At 38.0% G+C, this 20,173-nt stretch overlaps 1 protein-coding gene across 1 annotated transcript in view; it reads right to left on the bottom strand.

The window, feature by feature from the left end:
- Positions 1-20,173, bottom strand: part of PDE10A (phosphodiesterase 10A) — a 197,001-nt gene that overhangs the window by 97,046 nt on the left and 79,782 nt on the right. The window contains exon 2 of the mRNA XM_075707658.1: positions 14,799-14,927. Coding sequence (XP_075563773.1) covers positions 14,799-14,927 — 129 coding nt within the window. The remainder of the gene's footprint in view (positions 1-14,798; positions 14,928-20,173) is intronic.

Here is a 20,173-nt window from a genome sequence, read left to right as displayed (position 1 = left end):
AAAAAGCATACATTTGGAGAGTTTCTTCCAAGTGTGTTCAAAAGCATCTTACTTATATCCCTATATCAAAGGGCCAATCTTGGCCACGCTTAAATAAATCTGTCTGTGAGGAAACATACAGTTGTAGTACATATTCCAAAATTTTAGTTTATCCGTTCTCAAATCATTAAGACTTATTTATGAAATACAAAACTGCCATCAAGGGCCAGTGGCCCATTCATCAGTATTCAGCTCTGAAAATGGTCGATAAAAGATGCTGGACTGGACTATGTCAGACAACAGTGTATCTGAGATTTCCTATGTTTTTGCGACTCTTCAACACTCCCTGCCGCCTATTGCAAATGGAAACGCCAAACATTTTGAAGAGGCTAAATTATTTTCAGACCTGCTCAAACCATGTTAATTCATAATTTGTTCATTGTTATTAATCAGTGCAAACACAAATTTTTGATGGAACAAAGCCAGAATTTGAGAGGACTTGTAATACTCTTTCCTTATATTATATGCTGCCATTTTCACTGTACTTGGTGTATACATTTGGCTGCTACAATACTGTCCTGGTTTCAGCTGGGATAGAGTTAATTTTCTTCCTAGTAGCTGGCATAGTGCAGTGTTTTGGATTTAGGATGAGGATAATGTTGATAACACACTGATGTTTTAGCTGTTGCTAAGTAGTGCTGACACTAGTCAAGGACTTTTCAGCTTCTCATGTCCTGCCAGCAAGAAGCTGGGAGGGGGCACAGCCAGGACAGCTGACCCAAACTGGCCAAAGGGATATTCCATACCATATGACGTCATGCTCAGTACATAAGCTGCGGGGAGTTGGCCAGGGGGCAGCGATCGCTGCTTGGGGACTGTCTGGGCATTAGTCAGCGGTGGGTGGTGAGCAATTACATTGTGCATCACTTGCTTTGTATATTATTATTACTATTATTATTAAACTGTTGTTATTACTACTACTATTTTACTTTATTTCAATTATTAAACTGTTCTTATTTCAACCCATGAGTTTTCTCACTTTTACTCTTCTGATTCTCTCCCCCATCCCACCGGGGCAGGGGGAGTGAGCGAGTGGCTGCGTGGTACTTAGTTGCTGGCTGGGGTTAAACCATGACAAATAGGCACCGCAAACATTCAAATGTATCAGAGATTTACTGTCACTGATGACTACTCATAAGCAAAGCTTTTTGAGGAACATGTTGGCAGAGGGGAGGATAACAATTATTTTTCTATAAAAATATTTTTGGCCAGAGAACAGTTGGAAAAGGCAATCTGGTAATAGTGCATTCCTGTAAGACACACTATCATTTGTAGAACTAAAATTTTGCTTAAGAAATGTAACAGGCAATAGGGAAAACTCAGATTATTCCTAAAGCACATTTACATGATATACCATGAAATACATACATGATGGTAAGCCAGCAGGTGTCACAATGATGTGGCTTCCTAGGTTATACAATGCAAAAAGAGCACATTCCAGTAATTTAAAACTTCAAATGAAGTAACCCCCTCCTGTCCTAAAGAGGCATTCACTGTGTAGGTCATGACAACTCTGATTCAAAAAGATGGGTCACTGTGTAGTTACGAGCTTTAAAAGTTGTTGTGATAAACCTCCACAAGTGTTCTACGGTGAATATAAAAACACTGCCCAGCAAATATCCAGGAATAAACATCTCTCTATTGCTACACAAATACCTGACGCACTGCATGAAAATATTTCCGAGCATTCACAATGAACCAACCTGAACCAAATTAGCATAATTGTAACAGGTCTGTTGTCACTTCCCCACTTCAATCACCAAAACCTAATGCGACCGTTACACCCAGTTACTATAAATCCTTTAAAAACTCCCATACATTCCTCCTCCCACACCTATTATTGAATTGTGTCTTACTAATTTCCTAACCCTTGTTCCTCATCACCACAATCATCTCTTTCCCTTTCACTCCCCATACTTATTTAATGACAAATGAAATGAAACTGTAGCACTTTGGGGTAAGGACCAATAACCCTGTAGAAGAGCTCCCTTCTACAAGCTGAACAACCAAACAATCACATAAAACATTCTAGCTTTGCATTAAAAGAAATACAAGAAAGTTATTCTATTGCTCAGTGTTACTCAGCAATTTCAACTGGATAAAGATAAACCTTCTCTTTTTCTGCAAGCCAAAGAAGACTCACAATCATCACTTATGGGTATCTCTGCATAATGCAGGTTGGAAGAAAGAATAAAACAATTTAACTCAGTACTGCAGCTAAGTGACATGAGTCTGGATAAGGTGCTGTCTCCAAAGGGTTTGAAAGATGCCTTAGTGTTACAACTGAAAAGACCTCTTGCAGCTTATCTAAAAAGATAACAATTATATACAATTTAGACATACAATGCTATAAAGATATACAATTATAACAATCTGTTATAATATAAAAATACAATTTCTTTTCCAGCATATTCAAATGTGTTATTAAAACAATTTGACTCACACTTCTAAAAATGGATGGTATAAAAATCCTAGAGAGGCAGCAGAAGCATAATGATAGAGAAGAATGGCCCTACACTGCTAAACTAAAAGTCCATCTACTCAAGTTCATTGTCTATGACAATGGCTAGTAACAGCTCATTACAGAAAAAGTATCAAGAAACTACGCTATATGAAAAGGAGAGAGCGCACACACTATAGATGCACAGAGAATACTTACTCCAGTATGTCCTCAGAGCAATCAGATGCTTATGAATTTTCTCAGCTGGAGGCTGCATCAGGATCATAGTATGTAACAGCTCTTGATGAAGTACTTCTTCCTTGGAATGTGTCTAATCACTTTTTGAACCCATTTACATTTTTAACATCTAAAATATCTTATGCTAATGTGTTCAAAATTTAGGCATGAGTTGTGTGAAAAGGGACATCCTGTTGTTTCAAATCTGTAGCAAATTCATTTCGCAGGGTGCCCTTCAGTTCTTCTGTCATGAAAAAGGTGTATCTGTCAACTGTCTTCATCATGACAGTCATAATTATAAAACTTCTGCTACAGTTCAGGTCTTTTGCAGAATGAAGAATTCCCCTCTGTTTGGTAGCAGCATCATAAAAGTCATAACAGTCTAAAGATAACAAGCAAGGCAGGCTTTATAAAGAGGTAATAGTGTTATCAGGAGTGGGGGTCTTTTTGTGGCTGAACTGAACCAGATGCGCTAGCCAGCGCAAAAAATTCAGACCTTGCTAACCTCCCTCCACCACAACAATAAGCCTCCTACAAAAGAGTATGAGATCTATGGATACTAAACAAGCATCCTCAAATGTCATATATTTAGTTCAATAGATGTAAATGTCTTCATGGAATTTATAAAGAACAGAAACTCAGCATTACTGTTTAGAAAAGATTATTCTTTAAATGACTAATTCTTTTTTAGCTTTTCAGTCCTGCTGCTTAAGACAAATCCTTCAAATAAAATTTATACCTGTTATTGACTCAACACCAGTTGACACTAGTTTTATAACCCATTATAATTTCCCCAGAAAACTCCTTACACCTGAGTTTTAAGTGTTCCACAGGAAAAAAAAAAAAAAAAAAAAAAATCCACCCCTCTCAGACCCAGAGAAGATTACCATCTACAATCTCCTCCTGTTCTATAATCGATAGTCACTCATTTCGCTCAAATTGTCTAAATGATTAAAATAATTAAACATAATTAAACTCAGTGTGCTGTTATCCAAGTACATTTTCCATTGACAAAGTCGGGTTAAGTGGTTCCTCGACATGCTGCTAGTCAAACAGTTCACTGTCCCCCTTGGCTGTGCTGACAGAACTGTTAGCTTGCCGCATACTGGATCAACAAAAAGATCTATGCTAAAAAAATACTTCCTTTCTTCCTTGTTTTTCAGACTTCAGAAATACAGGTTATAGACTTCTACACATCTGGTCATCTTTGCTCTTCTATGTATGCTGAGAAGGTGACATTACCTGTACGGAGCATCTGAACTTCAAATTAATTGCAAATTTCCACAGCAACTTCATGATGTTTGCTGTTTGGTTGCATTTGGCTGAACTATGTATCTGTTGCTAAGCTCTAATGGCTGGTTTTTCCACTACATTCCCAACATTTCTCATTGAGCTGCATTAGCTCATTCAGGCTAGGCCTAAAGTAACAGAGGAAACAGGGCTGGAGACTGGGCTTGAACATCACTAGTACCAGATTTAACCGTTTGTACTCACAGCATGGCTTGGACCTTGCCACTCTGCACTTTCCTAAAACAACATTTAGGCTCAGGTGAGAGCGCTAGCATCTGTCCAGGACCAACTGAAACTACCAGGAGGTAGTTTGGATGCAACATCCTATTGGGGGGGTGGGGGAGTGGGGTGCGGGGAGAAGTTTAGCCTTGTAGATGTCATTTGTGCCGTGCAACTTGGCCTCAGAGGCAAAGATCAGTCAAGATTGATTTTTATCTGACATTTTACTCTTCAATTACTCAGCTTTATGAGATTCTTTTGAGCCTCTATACATCTGTTTTTAATTTTCACTATGCCTGAAACTTTATCATCCTAGTATGCATCCATTTTTCCACAGAGCTTATGAAAATAAAAATCCCTCTCAGACTACTGATGACCTTTGTACTAAAAATTGTCTAGGCATTCCTATAGTTTACTTCCCAGTTTTTAGCAACTTAGTAATCTATAGGAGGACTTTTCCTCTAATACCTGTATCTTTGCATACCATTGAAGAAAGTTAATCTCAAAGCTTTGTGGTTTTGTTTGGTATTTTTTATTATCTGAAACTTGAATACACATTTTGAACCAAATAATTTCCATCTGCGTGCTTAATAATATCTTCAAAGTATTTGAGTAATATTTGTGACATAAGTCTTCCTTCAACAAAAGTCTATGGCAGCTAAACAAAGGTAGCAGTGTTCATTTATGTGCAACACATGTCTCCCTCCTATAGCTCACTTAAACACGTATCATCACCTGAAGCAATAAGTTAGGGAATGTATAGCAGTAAACCAATGGGAATGAAGTCATGCTTAGGCCTTCCTCTTGCTGAATGAAGTGGGAATGTAATTTAACATGCATTTATAAAACATGCAAAAAAAGTAGTTTATTATAGTCTAGTTGAAAGTTAATTACCAGGATTTATTTCACTACGCATAGTATGAAGAAGTAATTTTTGGACAAAGCTACTTCTTCCAAGTACTTGACCTACCAATGACCACCAGGACAAATAAAGTATCTATGACTCACCATGAAAAGGACACTCTTTGAATCAGCCGCACTAAATCTGATAGACAAGCACAGGACAACTAGTCTAAAACTCTAATCATAGATACTTTGAAGGATAAAGTAACTGAATTACCATTATCATGAGCTAAATCACAATAGGATGACACACCGAAAACTGATAGTCTTCACTAAGCCCATACTATGAATATACTGACATCTCTGCTTTACTTTCCTGTCTTTACAATCTCAATTCAAAGTATTAGACAACAGAGCAGTTTCAGAAGTAAACTTTGTGCTGAAAATCTTCACTAATAGCCAATATGAGGTTAAGACAAATATTATTCATTTCCACCCATAGAAACATAAAATCATCCATTTATAGAGCATGGTGTTATCATTTACATCCAACTAGCCATCTCCACAGTAAAAGATGAATTTTCACTCATCCTCAGGGCTTCCTGTACTTCCTGGGAGATAAAAGAGATGGCAGAATTTTTACACATATATTATATATGGACAAGGTATCAAGAACTTTGCTAAATGGAGTTTTCACTACTGGCATACAGAACAGCCATGAATAAATATGTTACTCATCCTTTGTTTGTGTACATGTAGTGTAACAGACTATTAAACTGCATGATCACATACTGTCTTTTCACCAAAGAGGCAAGTCTCATTTAATGGACAGAACAAGCAATGCTAACATATATAGTTATTTTACATTTTGTCTTTTTATCCTTATTGGTCAATGTTTGATTACAGGCCTTGTCTAGCCAACACTTCCCAAGTTAATACTTTTATACTTGGATTTAAAAGCTACTGTCCCATAAAAGTTAATGACTATTCCCTTGTTCTTATTTATTGCTTTCCCAGCTTACAGACCATGGGAATATTCCTACTCCATTTTAATGCAGGTAAAACAGGTTAACTTACATCGACATAAATAATCATTATTAAAAAGTGTTGGCAACGTCGGTATACAGTCTCCACATATGTGATCAGAATGGAGCTTCTCCATCAATCACTGAGAGATTTTTTTTTTTTCTTTTGCTTGCTTGATTTTCACTCTAAACCAAAGATGCCGTATACAGGAGGGAAACAATCTGAAAACAAAGAGCAGCAGGGCCAGGCAACATTAAGGAGCACTGTCTTGCATGTGAAGTCTTGACATGACTTCACATGTCAGTGAAATGAGTTTGTATTGCATACAATACTAACGAACCTGTTATTGCAATGCTATCTCTCTTCCACTGCCCACACTTTATAGAAGACTTCGATAATCTGGAAAGGTTCGAAATGTAAACTGATGAGAAACAATAAGAAAACTGGGAAACCTGTTTCTCAGTAAGACACTAAAGGAAGCTTCATGCCCTAATGTATTTGAAAGGTTGTGAAATGACAAAAATCACAGTCTGTTTACTTTCTAATGTAGCTAGCAGATACGGGCAGAAAATGATTCAGTGAAGCTGTATTTTTGAGTAGACGGAAAAAAACCATAAAAACTCATAATTCAAGCCTAACAAACACACAACAAACATCAGTTTAAGTACATGTTGAGAATAATTGCTCTAGATATAATGTGATTAACATAATTAGTTCAAGAGGGAACTCAGACCAAGCAGTGACATCTACTTCCTAAGGCCAAACATCTCATCATTAAAGGATTACCCTCTGCAAATCTTTGACCATCTAAACAATTCTAAATATGCAGGAGAGCGCCAGAAAAACAGAAGAATCACCTCCTTCACCTGAGCCACCCAAAAAAAAAAAAAAAAAAAACACCCAAAAAACCAATTCAGGCAATAAACTCTCATGTACTTCAGCAAATTAGAAGATAAAAATCACAAACATATTCAACTAATGTACCAGGCTTACTTTTGCAGTTGTTTGGAGTTTGCTAGTGACAGCCATTCAAATGACAAAGAATAAAACCAGTAACTGCTTCAACATCAAGACACATACTGAACAAAAAACATCATCACCACTCAAGACCTCAGTATTATCTACCAAGAGGCCACAGCTCAATACTTCTGTGCTATCAATACATAAACACAATTCCAGATCTATCTGACCTACATATCCTTTCCACTAACCTTTTTTCTGCCCAAAGTAAAAACCTGACAACACAACAGAGAGAAACTTTTTCACTGACTCTTCCTCAGTATCTTCACAGCCAGAATGAACCCACTACTAAGCTGTTTCTCTTCTGACTAACTCAGGGAAAACAATAAAAACCCCATTGAACTGGACACACAGGAAAGAAAAAATTTCACCTTGGACAATTACACTGACTGTTTCAGGAAGTGATGCAGCGATAAAATACTTTTTAAAAGCAATGGCACAATACAACAGCCTCCCCAGAAATCAGCTCCAAAATTACTCTGTACCATTGGCGGTTGTATGCCATTTTCATCACCAGGACTAAAATGGCATTCCCATGTAGAGCTCTACCACAGCTCTGGGAAGTGCCTTCACTTCATCTGTCTGCCTCTGAAATACTGATACACTAACATAACCTTTCTAGACACATGAAAAATGCCAACCTGTAAAATACTCCATACAAAAGTCTACCGATCAGTTTTATCTCTGCAGAAGTTAAGGACTATACCAAATACACAGAGGAGCAGGGTCTATGCAGTCAAGCCCCCTGATATTGCAACTTTTCTAAGAAAAACATTCACAATAAAGACAGCTTTTATCAGTCTGGATACTATCCTAGAAAAGTAGCACCTGCCAGCATCATAACAGTTACACTGGTTCAGTCCAACAAGATCACCTAGCCCACCATCTTGTCTCCAACTGGCCGTTAGCAGATGCTGAGGGAAGAGTATGAACAGGGTAAGCAATTATGCCACTTGTGCTGGGGGGAATGGGACTGGAGGATTCATCCTTTCTGCCTTATTTTGAGAAAAAAAACTGCAAGAAACGTGTCAAAATATGTACATAGTGGGATTTGGCAATAAGAAGCATTAAGAGCTACTACTATGTTGTCAATGGTGCAAGTCACGCATTACTCAAATCATTCCCACATTCACTCTTGCTTTTTGGCAAGTATTTGTTGCCTGCTTGGATATCACAAACGTAAGCACAGCAGGGCTGCATCAGAATGAAACAGCAGCATGTCTGCAGCATCAATGAAATATTAAAGACAGCCTAATTATAGATCAAGGAGGTCATTAACATGCTGCCGTATCAGTTCCTCTTGCCTAGGTTGGGGAGATGTCAGAATTGCAGCAAGCTGTGGAGTATCACAACAGTGACAGTCTCCAGCTTCTGAGTATCCTTCATCTAGAGTGCCACAACTACTACCCTATGCTACAGAACAGGTATTTCTGATTAGTTAGCATGGAAATGCAGTCCTCAAAAACGAACAAATCAAGCATAGGCTCCATTTTTTTTCTTTTTAATTCTGGCAGAAAGCTGACATATTTAGCATACATATACTCTTCCCGCTTACATTTATCTTTTCATGTATTCTATCCCTGCTTATGGAAATGCATGTTAGCCATCCTTTTGCATATTTAACAACCTTAGCCAAAGTGCAAATAACATTCCTCTACACAGCAACACTTAAAAACAGGAATGAATTACCTATTTAAAAGAGCAAATAAAGGAATAACTACGATTTATTGTAGAAATGTGTACTTCAGTAGTGCTTAACAATAAATACTTAAGTACAGACTTCCTCCCTAAATAGAGCCACACATCAACATCTCTCCAGAACTCACTACCATCTCTCTCACAGGACCGTAGCAAACTTTAAAGCACGTTGTGCTGGTATCTTAGTATCTGAAACTGTGGCACCAGACAAGAAACAATTTTCAGTCTATTTTGGATCACAGAACTTTTTTTTTTTTTTTTTTTTTTACATTTTAATGATGCGGCTTAGCACAATTTTTCATTTAGTATTAGCCTTAAAGGACTAGTAAACAAATTCTCTCTCTGTATATAGTCTCAAAGTCTGGGTATGACAAAGTCTTTTGCCACAGATCCTATTCCTCCAATCCATTCTCTAGAAAAAAAGACTAAAAAGAAAACACAGCTTCTTTGTCTAAAGACCACAGAGAAGGTATCAGCCTTAAACAAACCAGCTCAGGCACCAGAACCATTTCAGTCCATGAAACCTTCAGCTCAGCATGGATTATAAAGTAAGAAAAAGAAATGTGTTTAATAAACCTGCACAGAGATCTATCCTTTCTATGCTCGGTTAGACCACTGAAAGCTATCATAGGTATTGTTACAGCATATATACAGATATGTATAAAAAAGTGTATTGTGAAGACCTAAAGGAGCGTGTGGGTGAGGGATTTTACACAGATGTCTTTCCTCATGAAGCCTACTCAATTTTTTGCCGAAGGGAAGCTACGGTGATTTTCCAAATAATTAAAATGAGTGTATGCAGAGACAACCGCTTCCAGTCCTCTGCCAAACTTAAAGCCATCCAGTGTACAAAATCCGATTGCCATCTTTGCCCACTTCTAGGGCACATAGTAGAAAGGAAGGGGGAAAGGGTGAAAAGCTAAATGGCTGAGCTAAAAAAAGGACAGAATTGGAGCTTAATCTGAATTCTGAACCTGCACACAGTTGTCATATTTGCTTCACAAGAAACAACACAAGAATGAGATTTGCCATGAGAAAATCATGTATTTAAATGACTAATGAAGAACTACTGCAGTCAGCCAGACTGCTTACAGTAATTACGTAGAAGTAGCAATGAATACACTCTGATTTACTGTGTAATGACAAATAAAAAAGAAGAAAAAGTATTTTGAATGTTCACAAATGTCCTTTAACTGAAGCAACCAAATACACTCATTTAATCATTTGCATCATATTAGCAACAGAATATCTATCGAATAGCACTTATTTAGCACTGACAGGAAATTAATGGATACAGGAAAGCACAACAGGAAAAATTAACAGACCATAAGAGAATATATGTAAAATTACTTAAAAAGTCATTTCATGTTTCTATTTAAACAACTCATGTAAGGAAATATCAGAAAATGCTAAATATTTTGGTCACATAATACATTATCTTCTTGCTTGAATGTACAGCAGGTTACAGCACAGTATTACATTATGAAGTCCATAAATGGGAATATTAGTATTAGGATAGCAATACCTTGGACTTACCCTAAGACAATCAATCCTATTGTTTTTCAAAGGAAAAATTATGTGATATCTTCTTGAGGACTATACATCCTGAATAAACATTACAGCAATATCACACTAACATCATATTATGCAATTAATTTTCTCATTTCTTTTGTTTTTTTTTTTTTTTTTTTATACAGGTCAATTACAAAATTTTGGGTTCCTGTAAATGCTGTAAGTCCACAGCACTTAACAGACAGTAACTTCTGACTGTGCATAATCAGTGTCATATTGTGTATTGAATGTACTATGCTATATACAATTCTGAATTTTAAAAATTTTTTTAAATTGTATTTAAGAATTACTTAACAACAGCATTTGTACGGTAGCAAAGCATCTTAAGTTCCTACTATACATAGCTTTACGTAGTTTTGGCAAGCATTGCCGGAAGAAAATAATGTATAAAGCTGTTGTTGATGTGTCCAGATTCAGCTGTAATTAAGCACATGATCATGCACTTTGATGAACATGAGGGCCATCCCCTTAGGGAAGTGATAACTTTGTTCCCACAGAGCACGAGGTAATATAGTCAGCTTTCCACGTAGAAATTCTGTGTCAGTACACTTTGTCCTTCCTATACAAAAATGCCATTAAAAAATTAGGAAAGACACCTGTGAAATTCAGTATGAGCAGGGTAAAAGACATGCACCTGGCTTATAATCAATGTGCTTAGCCTCTTTCTATTGTTGTGGCAGTGAAGCTTCAAATAATATAATTAAGGTTGGAGTTCGTAAATATTTTTCCGAGAAATTTGTCGGGAGATGATGATCTATGCAGCAGAGCCTAAAACTTCCATAATCTTACGGCTCTTGCTGCCATCGTCTGTTACTTTTGCTTGAATGATATGGAAGAGGACAAATGGAAGACATCTTGTGAGTTCTGTGGGTTTATATCTAGGCATCTGGAAAAGAAAAGATCTCCTTCTGGCAGATTAACTCTTAAAGTCCACTGAAAAAAAATCTCCTTCTATCAAGCTGTAAACTTAATGAATCTTTAAAGCAAAATCATGTATCTTATTGGTATAACGTAAACTAGTACCTCAGGTAAGATTAGATACACATGCAAAGGCACTTTTTACTGTGTCTATATGAAGATGTTTTTCTCATCTATAAACTTCATAAAACATCCCGTTAGGCCATAATGCATGAAGTACAGACCAGACCTCAGACTACAAGCAGTAGGTTTAATCTGTAAACAAGCTTCTTCCATAGCTACTACTTAAACAAGTTTGAGGAAGAGTTATAATATCAAAGCAGTTTCTTTAATCAAGACACCCTCTTACTTGGTTAAATTTTGCTTGCAAGAACTAATCAAAACTACTTTGCATGAGAAGCAGCCCAGTTTGTGCTCCAATTTCATTCAAAGTCCTGCCTAACTCAGCCATGATCCGGATGTGAAAAATTTAAAACTAAAGTGTTAGTTTATTATAAATAGAGTTGTTTGGAAATGCTGTGTAACAATACAAGGCCTGGGTGTGTTTTGAGCACTATTTTATTGGTAGATAACAGTCAGGGTTCAAAAAGCTGCAGTGAATACCCAAATATCATCAGTATGAGCAGCATTCCTTCCCAGAGCTACTTTTGCAGGTTTTCACCAATACACTTAAAAAACACCCAAAAACAAAAACCAAAACAAAACAACAAACACACATCCCCAAAACAAACAAAACCCCAAACTTATAAACCCAGGTAGGTCACCATCAACCTGTCATGAGCAACTTTCAATCTAACATTTACTGTGATAGATACAGGATTTATGTGGTACTCACTGATGACAAAACTCATGGTATTTTGGGATATAGTTATACCTTCAACACTGCAGTATTTACTGCCTCCCTTTTTAATACTTTGGGTTTAAAAAAAAAAAAAAAAACAAACCACAAAATCCATCTAAAGTAACTAATTCAGCGAATCTCAGTAACAGATAAAGTTTGGTTCATTTAAAAATCAGACATTTCAGTTTATGTTCGTGCTAATGAAATTCAGAAAAACTACCCTGGCTGCAGGCCCATTGCCTTCTGGCTGAAGAGTACACACAGCTGGATGCCTGTAAATCAGGCAGGACACAATTTCTGCATATAGGTTAATGAGTGTTTTGCGTCACCAATGTATTAAGAGTACAGACACTAAGCCAGAGATCTCAAAACAGCATTTCGCCTGCCTGGCAACTTTCTAATAAAAACAAAGCTTATTTTTCTGTCTGTATCACATTACATGATGTGAACATTTCTAAAGTAGGCTACATTAAAGCAAGAGGGATAGAGGGGAAATTATACCGCTATTGATGTAAAGTGACTTAGGCTACATATTCACTTTAAGTCACCACAGATCCATGCTGACACCAAAAGAATCAGTTCCACCTTCTCTGCATTTCTCACTGCCACCATTACTCAGGCAGTAGGATTTGTACATACATACTGCAAACTGAGTAAATCACCTAGCAAGTTTGTTTCCTAAAAATGTTGCATTCTGACAAATTAAGGTGCTTTGTTATTAGAGACATTTTATACAGCTGTAGCCTTTATCTTTCTAGAAGAAAATCACAGATAAGACTAATCAGTACCTGTTTCATTCTATAAACAAAATGCATTCAAATTATTCTTTTTGACTTGGCAAGTGTAGTTTTAAATCTGTTTCTGCCTACTTTCATCTAAAAATCCAACACTAAAAAAGCCACATCTGCGTAACTGCCTTTAGTGTAATAAATACAGCCACCTTAAAGATCACTGTCAGCAAAAGGGAAGTAGCAGGGAAGGCAGAAAGACCTGCTTGACAATAACAGATATAACGCTGAATGATAACAATGGCATAACTATTGCTTCACACTGTTAATTCAACAGTTTGGGGAGAGTTAGCCATAAAACAATAGTTTCAAAGTTTAAGGAAACAATGGGCAAATCACACCGTTGCAGCTATTCATGTTAAAACTTCACTAAGAGAATGGTCAGCAGTTACTTTTCTTTTGTAGTTGGCTCAAAAAAGTTTGATGAGCACTTTCACAGATATGTATTTTCAGGTCACTACCCCCCTGCCAAAAAAAAGGGAAACTTTGAGAAACTAGTAATAAATTCCACTTAGCAATGTAAGACTCTTGAAGCCAAAATGTTATCTAAAGCATTCATTCAGTTTTAGGATCAAGATCCTTGACCTAGACTATAAACTGCATTTCAAACAAGTGATCATTTCTTATAGTGATTTCAAGCACCTTAGAGAAAACCATTGTTTTCACAGAAACATAGGTCTTTAAAATAAATAGTATTTGTTTCTGGTAACATCAAAGTATTTTTTCTCTTCTGTCTATAAAAAGCGTTGTCATGACTTATTCACTTGATTCATAACACCGTGTTTCTGATTGCATTTGTGGATTGTAACAATAGCCATCCTGCAGTGCTGCAGTTTGTAAACCACAAAGAAAGTAGTAAACAGGTGGTCTTTTGCTACATACTTTTACTCTTCCATTAGGTAACCTCTTTACACCAGCAAAAATGTACTGCCACCTTTGTATCAGATATATAATCATCACCACCAAAAATCTGGCTTGATACAGCCTTTTTTGTCCCTTGCCCACTATATTTTTTTTTTAATAATTCTGCAGAAAACACTCAGTTATCTTCTAGGAAGTAGCAATAGCTCCTCTATTTAATATGGGAATTATCACCAGAACTTAAACCCCAAGCACCTTAGAAGTCAGCCACAGAGCAATGCACATACAGAGTAAAATCAGTGTTTCCTCAGCTTCTTGGTAATCTCCTCTTTTGCATTTTACCTGGTACATTCCAAATCATTGTTAGAATTGCATGAATTTTATGCTTGCACATAATCCCACAAAATTTAAGATCATTACAAAATTTATGATCATTGTCAACCCAGGCCGACTCATAAGGAACAGTTTTCCGGGTCTAGTTAGTGAGGGATTATACCTCAAGCAACCCAACAGAAATACGTCCAGAATTCAACACACTGCTTTATAACCTCTGTGTCAATGTTCATATCTAAAATTGACTTAATGTGTGCTGCAATTAGGAACTTTTGAGATGGTATATCCAGTATCTTACTGAGGCTTATATCCTGCACATACTGCATAATTTTAATCCAAAACTTACCAATTTTAGATCCAAGAAGACCAAATTATGTTCTCAAAACATAAACTAATGTAACAGATATTACGGGTTGGTGGAATAGTATTTGCAACTCAAAATGGGTAAACTGAACCTCCAAAACGAATACCAGTATATTCCAAAATAGAAATGCCAAAAGGCTGAAAATATTAAAAAAGCCTGTTGACCTCTTTTGCCTTTCAAAAAATGGTGGAACCCAGACATAAAATTATAAAAGTCAAGTTTTACCAAAACAAGGTTTCCTTTTTAAATCTAAAAATAAGAACTGAGCTGTTCAAAGCTAAATATTAATCACAAATAAAAAGGACTTACCTTCCTGTCTGTTATTTTTCCTTTTTAGCCATTTTTCCACAGTTTCCGCACTTACACTTTCTGACACAAACTCATCCAGTACCTGGGGGTGAAGAGAAAGATAGGCCTTCACTTTTTCATCCGTTAAACCTGAAAGAGAGAATAGTAATTGATTACATTATTGGTATAAAATTCCTTGTATGAAATAATACCTACATGCCAGCAACAATCAATATTCTGTTTAACACACTGACTGATTGCAAGTGTATTTAAATTGTCTTCTCCCAGACAGAACAATATCCAGTCAAAAAATGAGCTGTCCTATAGGAAATAGCAAAAGCAAAGCCTATCCATGCGAGATACTGCATACAGAAAGTCCCCTACAGAAGTATACATAAACGTGACCTGGGAGAAATGGCCAGGAAGGAATTTGTGACTATGATTATGACTCTAAAATGACTTATTTCCAAGATATACAAGATGATATACTGATAAAGAAACTGGGTGGAAGGAGATAGAAGAAAGTGAACTGGTATTTCTCATAGAGCACCAAACTCGGTATTCTCACTGCAAGTGGCAGCAAAAGCAACAAAAACTATTATGCAACACCAAAATCAAACACAATTTTTTAATACTGGAGTTACTGAAGTAACTTTAGAAATATAAACTGCTTTCACATGCATGCTTCCACTGCCTTAGTAATTCAGTTATCAAAATAAAAGTAATTGTAGAGAAAAGGCCTTTACAATATCCGCAGTAAAAAAGAAAGCTTCAGCCCACATTTCAGAAAAAGAATCAAAATTCAGAATCTCAGCTCCCTGACACAATTATAAATAAATTCCCAAATTCATAAAATTCGAATCTGATCACACTCTTCACAAATCCCCCAAACAAAACCACTGGCCGCAGGGAGGTGAACCCAAGAGTGCCAAGGCTTTCCGAGAGAGGGCAGGAAAGCAGCACATCTGTCCGGAGGGACTAAGCTCCAGGCTGCCACAAAGGGAGCAGGCACCCCGAGTACAAAAGCCTTAATGAGATCTCGGGGGAAGAGGAGTAATAACCATTGTAATGACTCTAAATACGCCTTTTCCTCTTGTTGTGTGTACATCAATCTAGTTGTAAATTCTCCACAGAATGCAGCCTAGGTTCAGCAGAAGAGAAACGCCCCTCCAAACAACACTGACCTCTTTTAGAGAGTAATTGTGCTATGAAATAAGATACATTTTCCTATTTTATGCTTCGCACAGTATCAGAACATGCTGCAAACAGCTATAGTGTAATTTAAATGCTAGTCAACAACTGGAAACTTTAAGATGTCTTGCAAATGTTTACGATGAAAGCCTTCAAGAAGCAATACCAGAACTCAAACCAACAACTCCCACCTGCAGAGCACCAACTACCCATGCCACTCTCCCCACGCCAACTGCACCACATCATTCCCACCACATTAGCCCCCACCAGCCCAAACCTGGTTTAAAATATGCTTTCTCTTAATCCACACAGGCAGCAGTCCCTAGTAGATATCATAGCCTCAAATAACAACATTCCCACTTGCAGACAAGAATCTCTGGATCTGGATCGCTTGAATTAAGAGAGCTAAGTGAGCATCCTGATTTTCATTAGTAAAGAGGAAAAGGTTCTTCCTAAATCAGTAAGAGCCGGAGATGATCAGCAAGAAGTGGGAAAACAACAAAACCTCACTACTTTGATTGTTTAACTTTAGGTGACAGTTTGTAAATTTAAATCATAATGCATCTATAAAGAAGTATGTGTGCCACATGAACGAAAAGATTTTTCAGCCAATACAAGTATCGCTTCACATACTGCAAAAAATCAAGACAAATTAATATAATTTTGTAATTTGCTCAACTAAGAAAAATATAATACCTTGAAAAAGTAAGTCTTTCTAATTTCATAGTAACAGAATTTGAAAAGAAAACATGTGTTTGGAGAATCATTCATAAAGACTATCACAGTTTGAAGATTTACCAGAGTTAACCATCAGAAAGTCATTAAAATCTATCTGTGATATCTGTTCTGGATGAAAATTGATCAATACAGGTTTGTCACAAAATGCCTGCTACTTCCAGCTTGTCTTTAGACTGCAAACACACACCTGCTTCTAGTAAGAAACTAGGAACTGAAAAGTTTGTAAAATTAGCAACTGAAATTGTACAAGGGTTGATTTGTGTTTTCAGTGAAAATAACCTTAACTTTCTTATGCCTGTAGTCTGTATTCCTATTCCTTGACTTCAATGGAAATACTTCCTCGATTCAAACCTTTATGGGTTGTGGTTTTTGTAATATACACATCAAAATTGAATAAAATGTCCAAATAAGATTTCAGTCTGTATGTCAGGAGTTTAATTTCCATTCCAAATATCCTGCAATTTCAGCAACCTGAGGGTGAAAACTCTGCTTTAACCTTATATGGAAGACTGATTCATGGAACTGATATAAGAAATCCTATGACAGTCTTTAAATTACCCTCCTTTCTTTCACTAAAGGCATCTGTGCAGATACGCTTTTTCAATGTCAGATTTGTAGATGGGAGCAAGCAGAACAGGATTTACAACTGCATGTGCAGAGTTAAAAAGGCGTAATTAAATCTATTTTCTACATAGACTCTACAGGCTATCTATAGGTCCTCCTAATTGTAAGTCTACTATGTCAAAAAATACATGCTGCCATACACACAAAACCCGCAACCAAAACCAGCAAGAACACACTGTAACTTCACAAAATGTAACATTAAGAAAATGTAACATTATTAGAAAGTAGCCTTTTAGAAGAAGCTTAAATGTTTTGTGGTTTACGTACATTAGGGCAAAAAAGCGTTGTAAAGAAGCTTCAATGTAAGAGCATTTTACAGCTGTGCATAAACAATTATTTTATGGCATATATAAAGTCCTCTACATTGTAAGATGTACATAAGAATAAGATTTTTAGATAAGACTATGCATAGGTTCAATGATGGACACACTTGCTCTCTTGAACATTCACATGTTTGTGAAAACTTCTGGTACGTATATTTTTGTTAAATATTATCAACCTCTCCATCGAACTGCTGTAATCTTCTATCTCTAAAATTTGAAAAAAAAAAATTGAGAATTCACAGGCACTGATTAATAACATTTGAAGAAACAGGACCGTAATACTTACACCCAAACTGAGGAACCAAAAGCTTATCATGCCATCAGCTATCATTTACAGAATTAGAAACAAACAAACAAAATGCAAGCCAATGTTGGTTATTAATTTTTCTGTTACTAATGTATTGGTCTTAAGTATTTTGGGCAGCAAACTTTTCTACATGCATTCACGTTAGAAATATTTCTCCACTACTCCTTTTTTCTCCCCTTACTACTACTGGACCCATAGACTAGTAGAGACAATAGTCTATGTCTACTATTTCTACAGTGCTCTCTACACAACAGGGAGCGTCTCATCACTTCCAGTGATGCCAGGACTTCTCTCATTCTTGTTCATCAATACTTGCATGGAGCATAAAGTGTACACATCAACAGTATCTAAAAAAGAAAAAGGTAGTAGTGCACGCATTAATAACTCTGTTGGTCTATACACTTTCTCGCACGTAGCCCAAACAAAAGCTCCCCTTGCTTCTTCCTGAGGGAATTGGCTGATGTAGTTGCCAAGCCACTTTCCATGATATTCGAAAAATCGTGGCAGTCAGGTGAAGTCCCTGCTGACTGGAAAAGGGGGAATGTTGTGCCCATTTTTAAAAAGGGAAGAAAGGAGGACCCTGGGAACTACCGACCTGGCAGCCTCACCTCTGTGCCTGGGAAGATCATGGAACAGATCCTCCTAGAAGATACGCTCAAGCACATGGAGGACAAGGAGGTGATTCGAGAGAGCCAGCACGGATTCACCAAGGGCAAGTCCTGCCTGACCAACCTAGTGGCTTTCTATGAAGGAGTGACTGCATCAGTGGACAAGGGAAAAGCAGTGGATGTCATCTATTTGGATATCTGTAAAGTCTTCCACACAGTGCCCCACAACATCTTTCTCTCTAAATTGGGGAGATATGGGTTTGATGGGTGGACTGCTTAGTGGATAAGGAATTGGCTGGATGGTCGCATCCAGAGGGTCGTGGCCAATGGCTCGATGTCCACATGGAGACCAGTGACAAGTGGGGTCCCTCAGGGCTCCGTACTGGGACTGGTGCTATTTAACATCTTCATCAATGACATAGACAGTGGGATCGAGTGCACCCTCAGCAAGTTTGCAGATGACACCAAGCTGAGTGGTGCAGTTGACATGCCAGAAGGCCAAGATGTCATCCAAAGGGACCTGGACAAGCTTGAGAAGTGGACCCATGTGAACCTCATGAGGTTCAACAAGGCCAAGTGCAAGGTCCTCCACCTGGGACGGGGCAACCCCCCCATCAGTACAGGCTGGGGGATGAAGGGATTGAGAGCAGCCCTGCGCAGAAGGACTTGGGGGTACTGGTGGATGAAAAGCTGGACATGAGCCAGCAATGTGCGCTCACAGCCCAGAAAGCCAACCGAATCCTGGGCTGCATGAAACGCAGCGTGGGCAGCAGGTCGGAGGGAGGGGATTCTGCCCCTCTACTCTGCTCTGGTGAGACCTCATCTGGAGTACTGCGTCCAGCTCTGGAGCCCTCAGCACAAGAAGGACATGGACCTGCTGGAGCGGGTCCAGAAGAGGGCCACCAAAATGATCTGAGGGCTGGAGCACCTCTCCTATGAGGCCAGGCTGAGAGAGTTGGGGTTGTTCAGCCTAGAGAAGAGAAGGCTGCGGGGAGACCTTATTGCAACCTTCCAGTACTTAACAGGGGCCTACAGGAAGGATGGGGAGAATCTTTTTAATAAGGCCCGTTGTGACAGGACAAGGAGTAATGGATTTAAACTAAAGGAGGATAGATTTAGACTGGATATAAGGAAGAAATTTTTTACAATGAGGGTGGTGAAGCACTGGAACAGGTTGCCCAGAGAGGTGGTAGAGGCCCCATCCCTGGCAACGTTCAGGGTCAGGTTGGACGGGGCTCTGAGCAACCTGATCTGGTTAAAGCTGTCCCTGCTCGCTGCAGGGGGGTTGGGCTAGATGACCTCTAAAGGTCCCTTCCAACCCAAAGCATTCCATGATTCTGATTCTTTTCGTTACAGAAAGCATTGCCTCTTGTACATGTAACCTGCCTGTCCTCCGACAGAGCTGTGGCAGTTATCAAGAGGGACCATCACTTGGGAGGGCTGAACTCTGGCCAACAGCCTAGCATGCAGCATGCCAGAAAGCACAGAAAGACTGGAACGACCCTAATTCCTCTGGGAATTAAAAGAGGAATCTGGCATTTGAGTTGAATGTCCGTTCATTCCATTTACACATTAGAGGTTGCCTTCCTGATTCATATATGTGTC

This window comes from Pelecanus crispus, chromosome 3 (genome assembly GCF_030463565.1).
Source record: "Pelecanus crispus isolate bPelCri1 chromosome 3, bPelCri1.pri, whole genome shotgun sequence".
Classification (NCBI taxonomy): Eukaryota; Metazoa; Chordata; class Aves; order Pelecaniformes; family Pelecanidae; genus Pelecanus; species Pelecanus crispus.
Note: the sequence above shows the minus strand (reverse complement) of the source record. Positions and strands in the feature narration are given on the sequence as shown.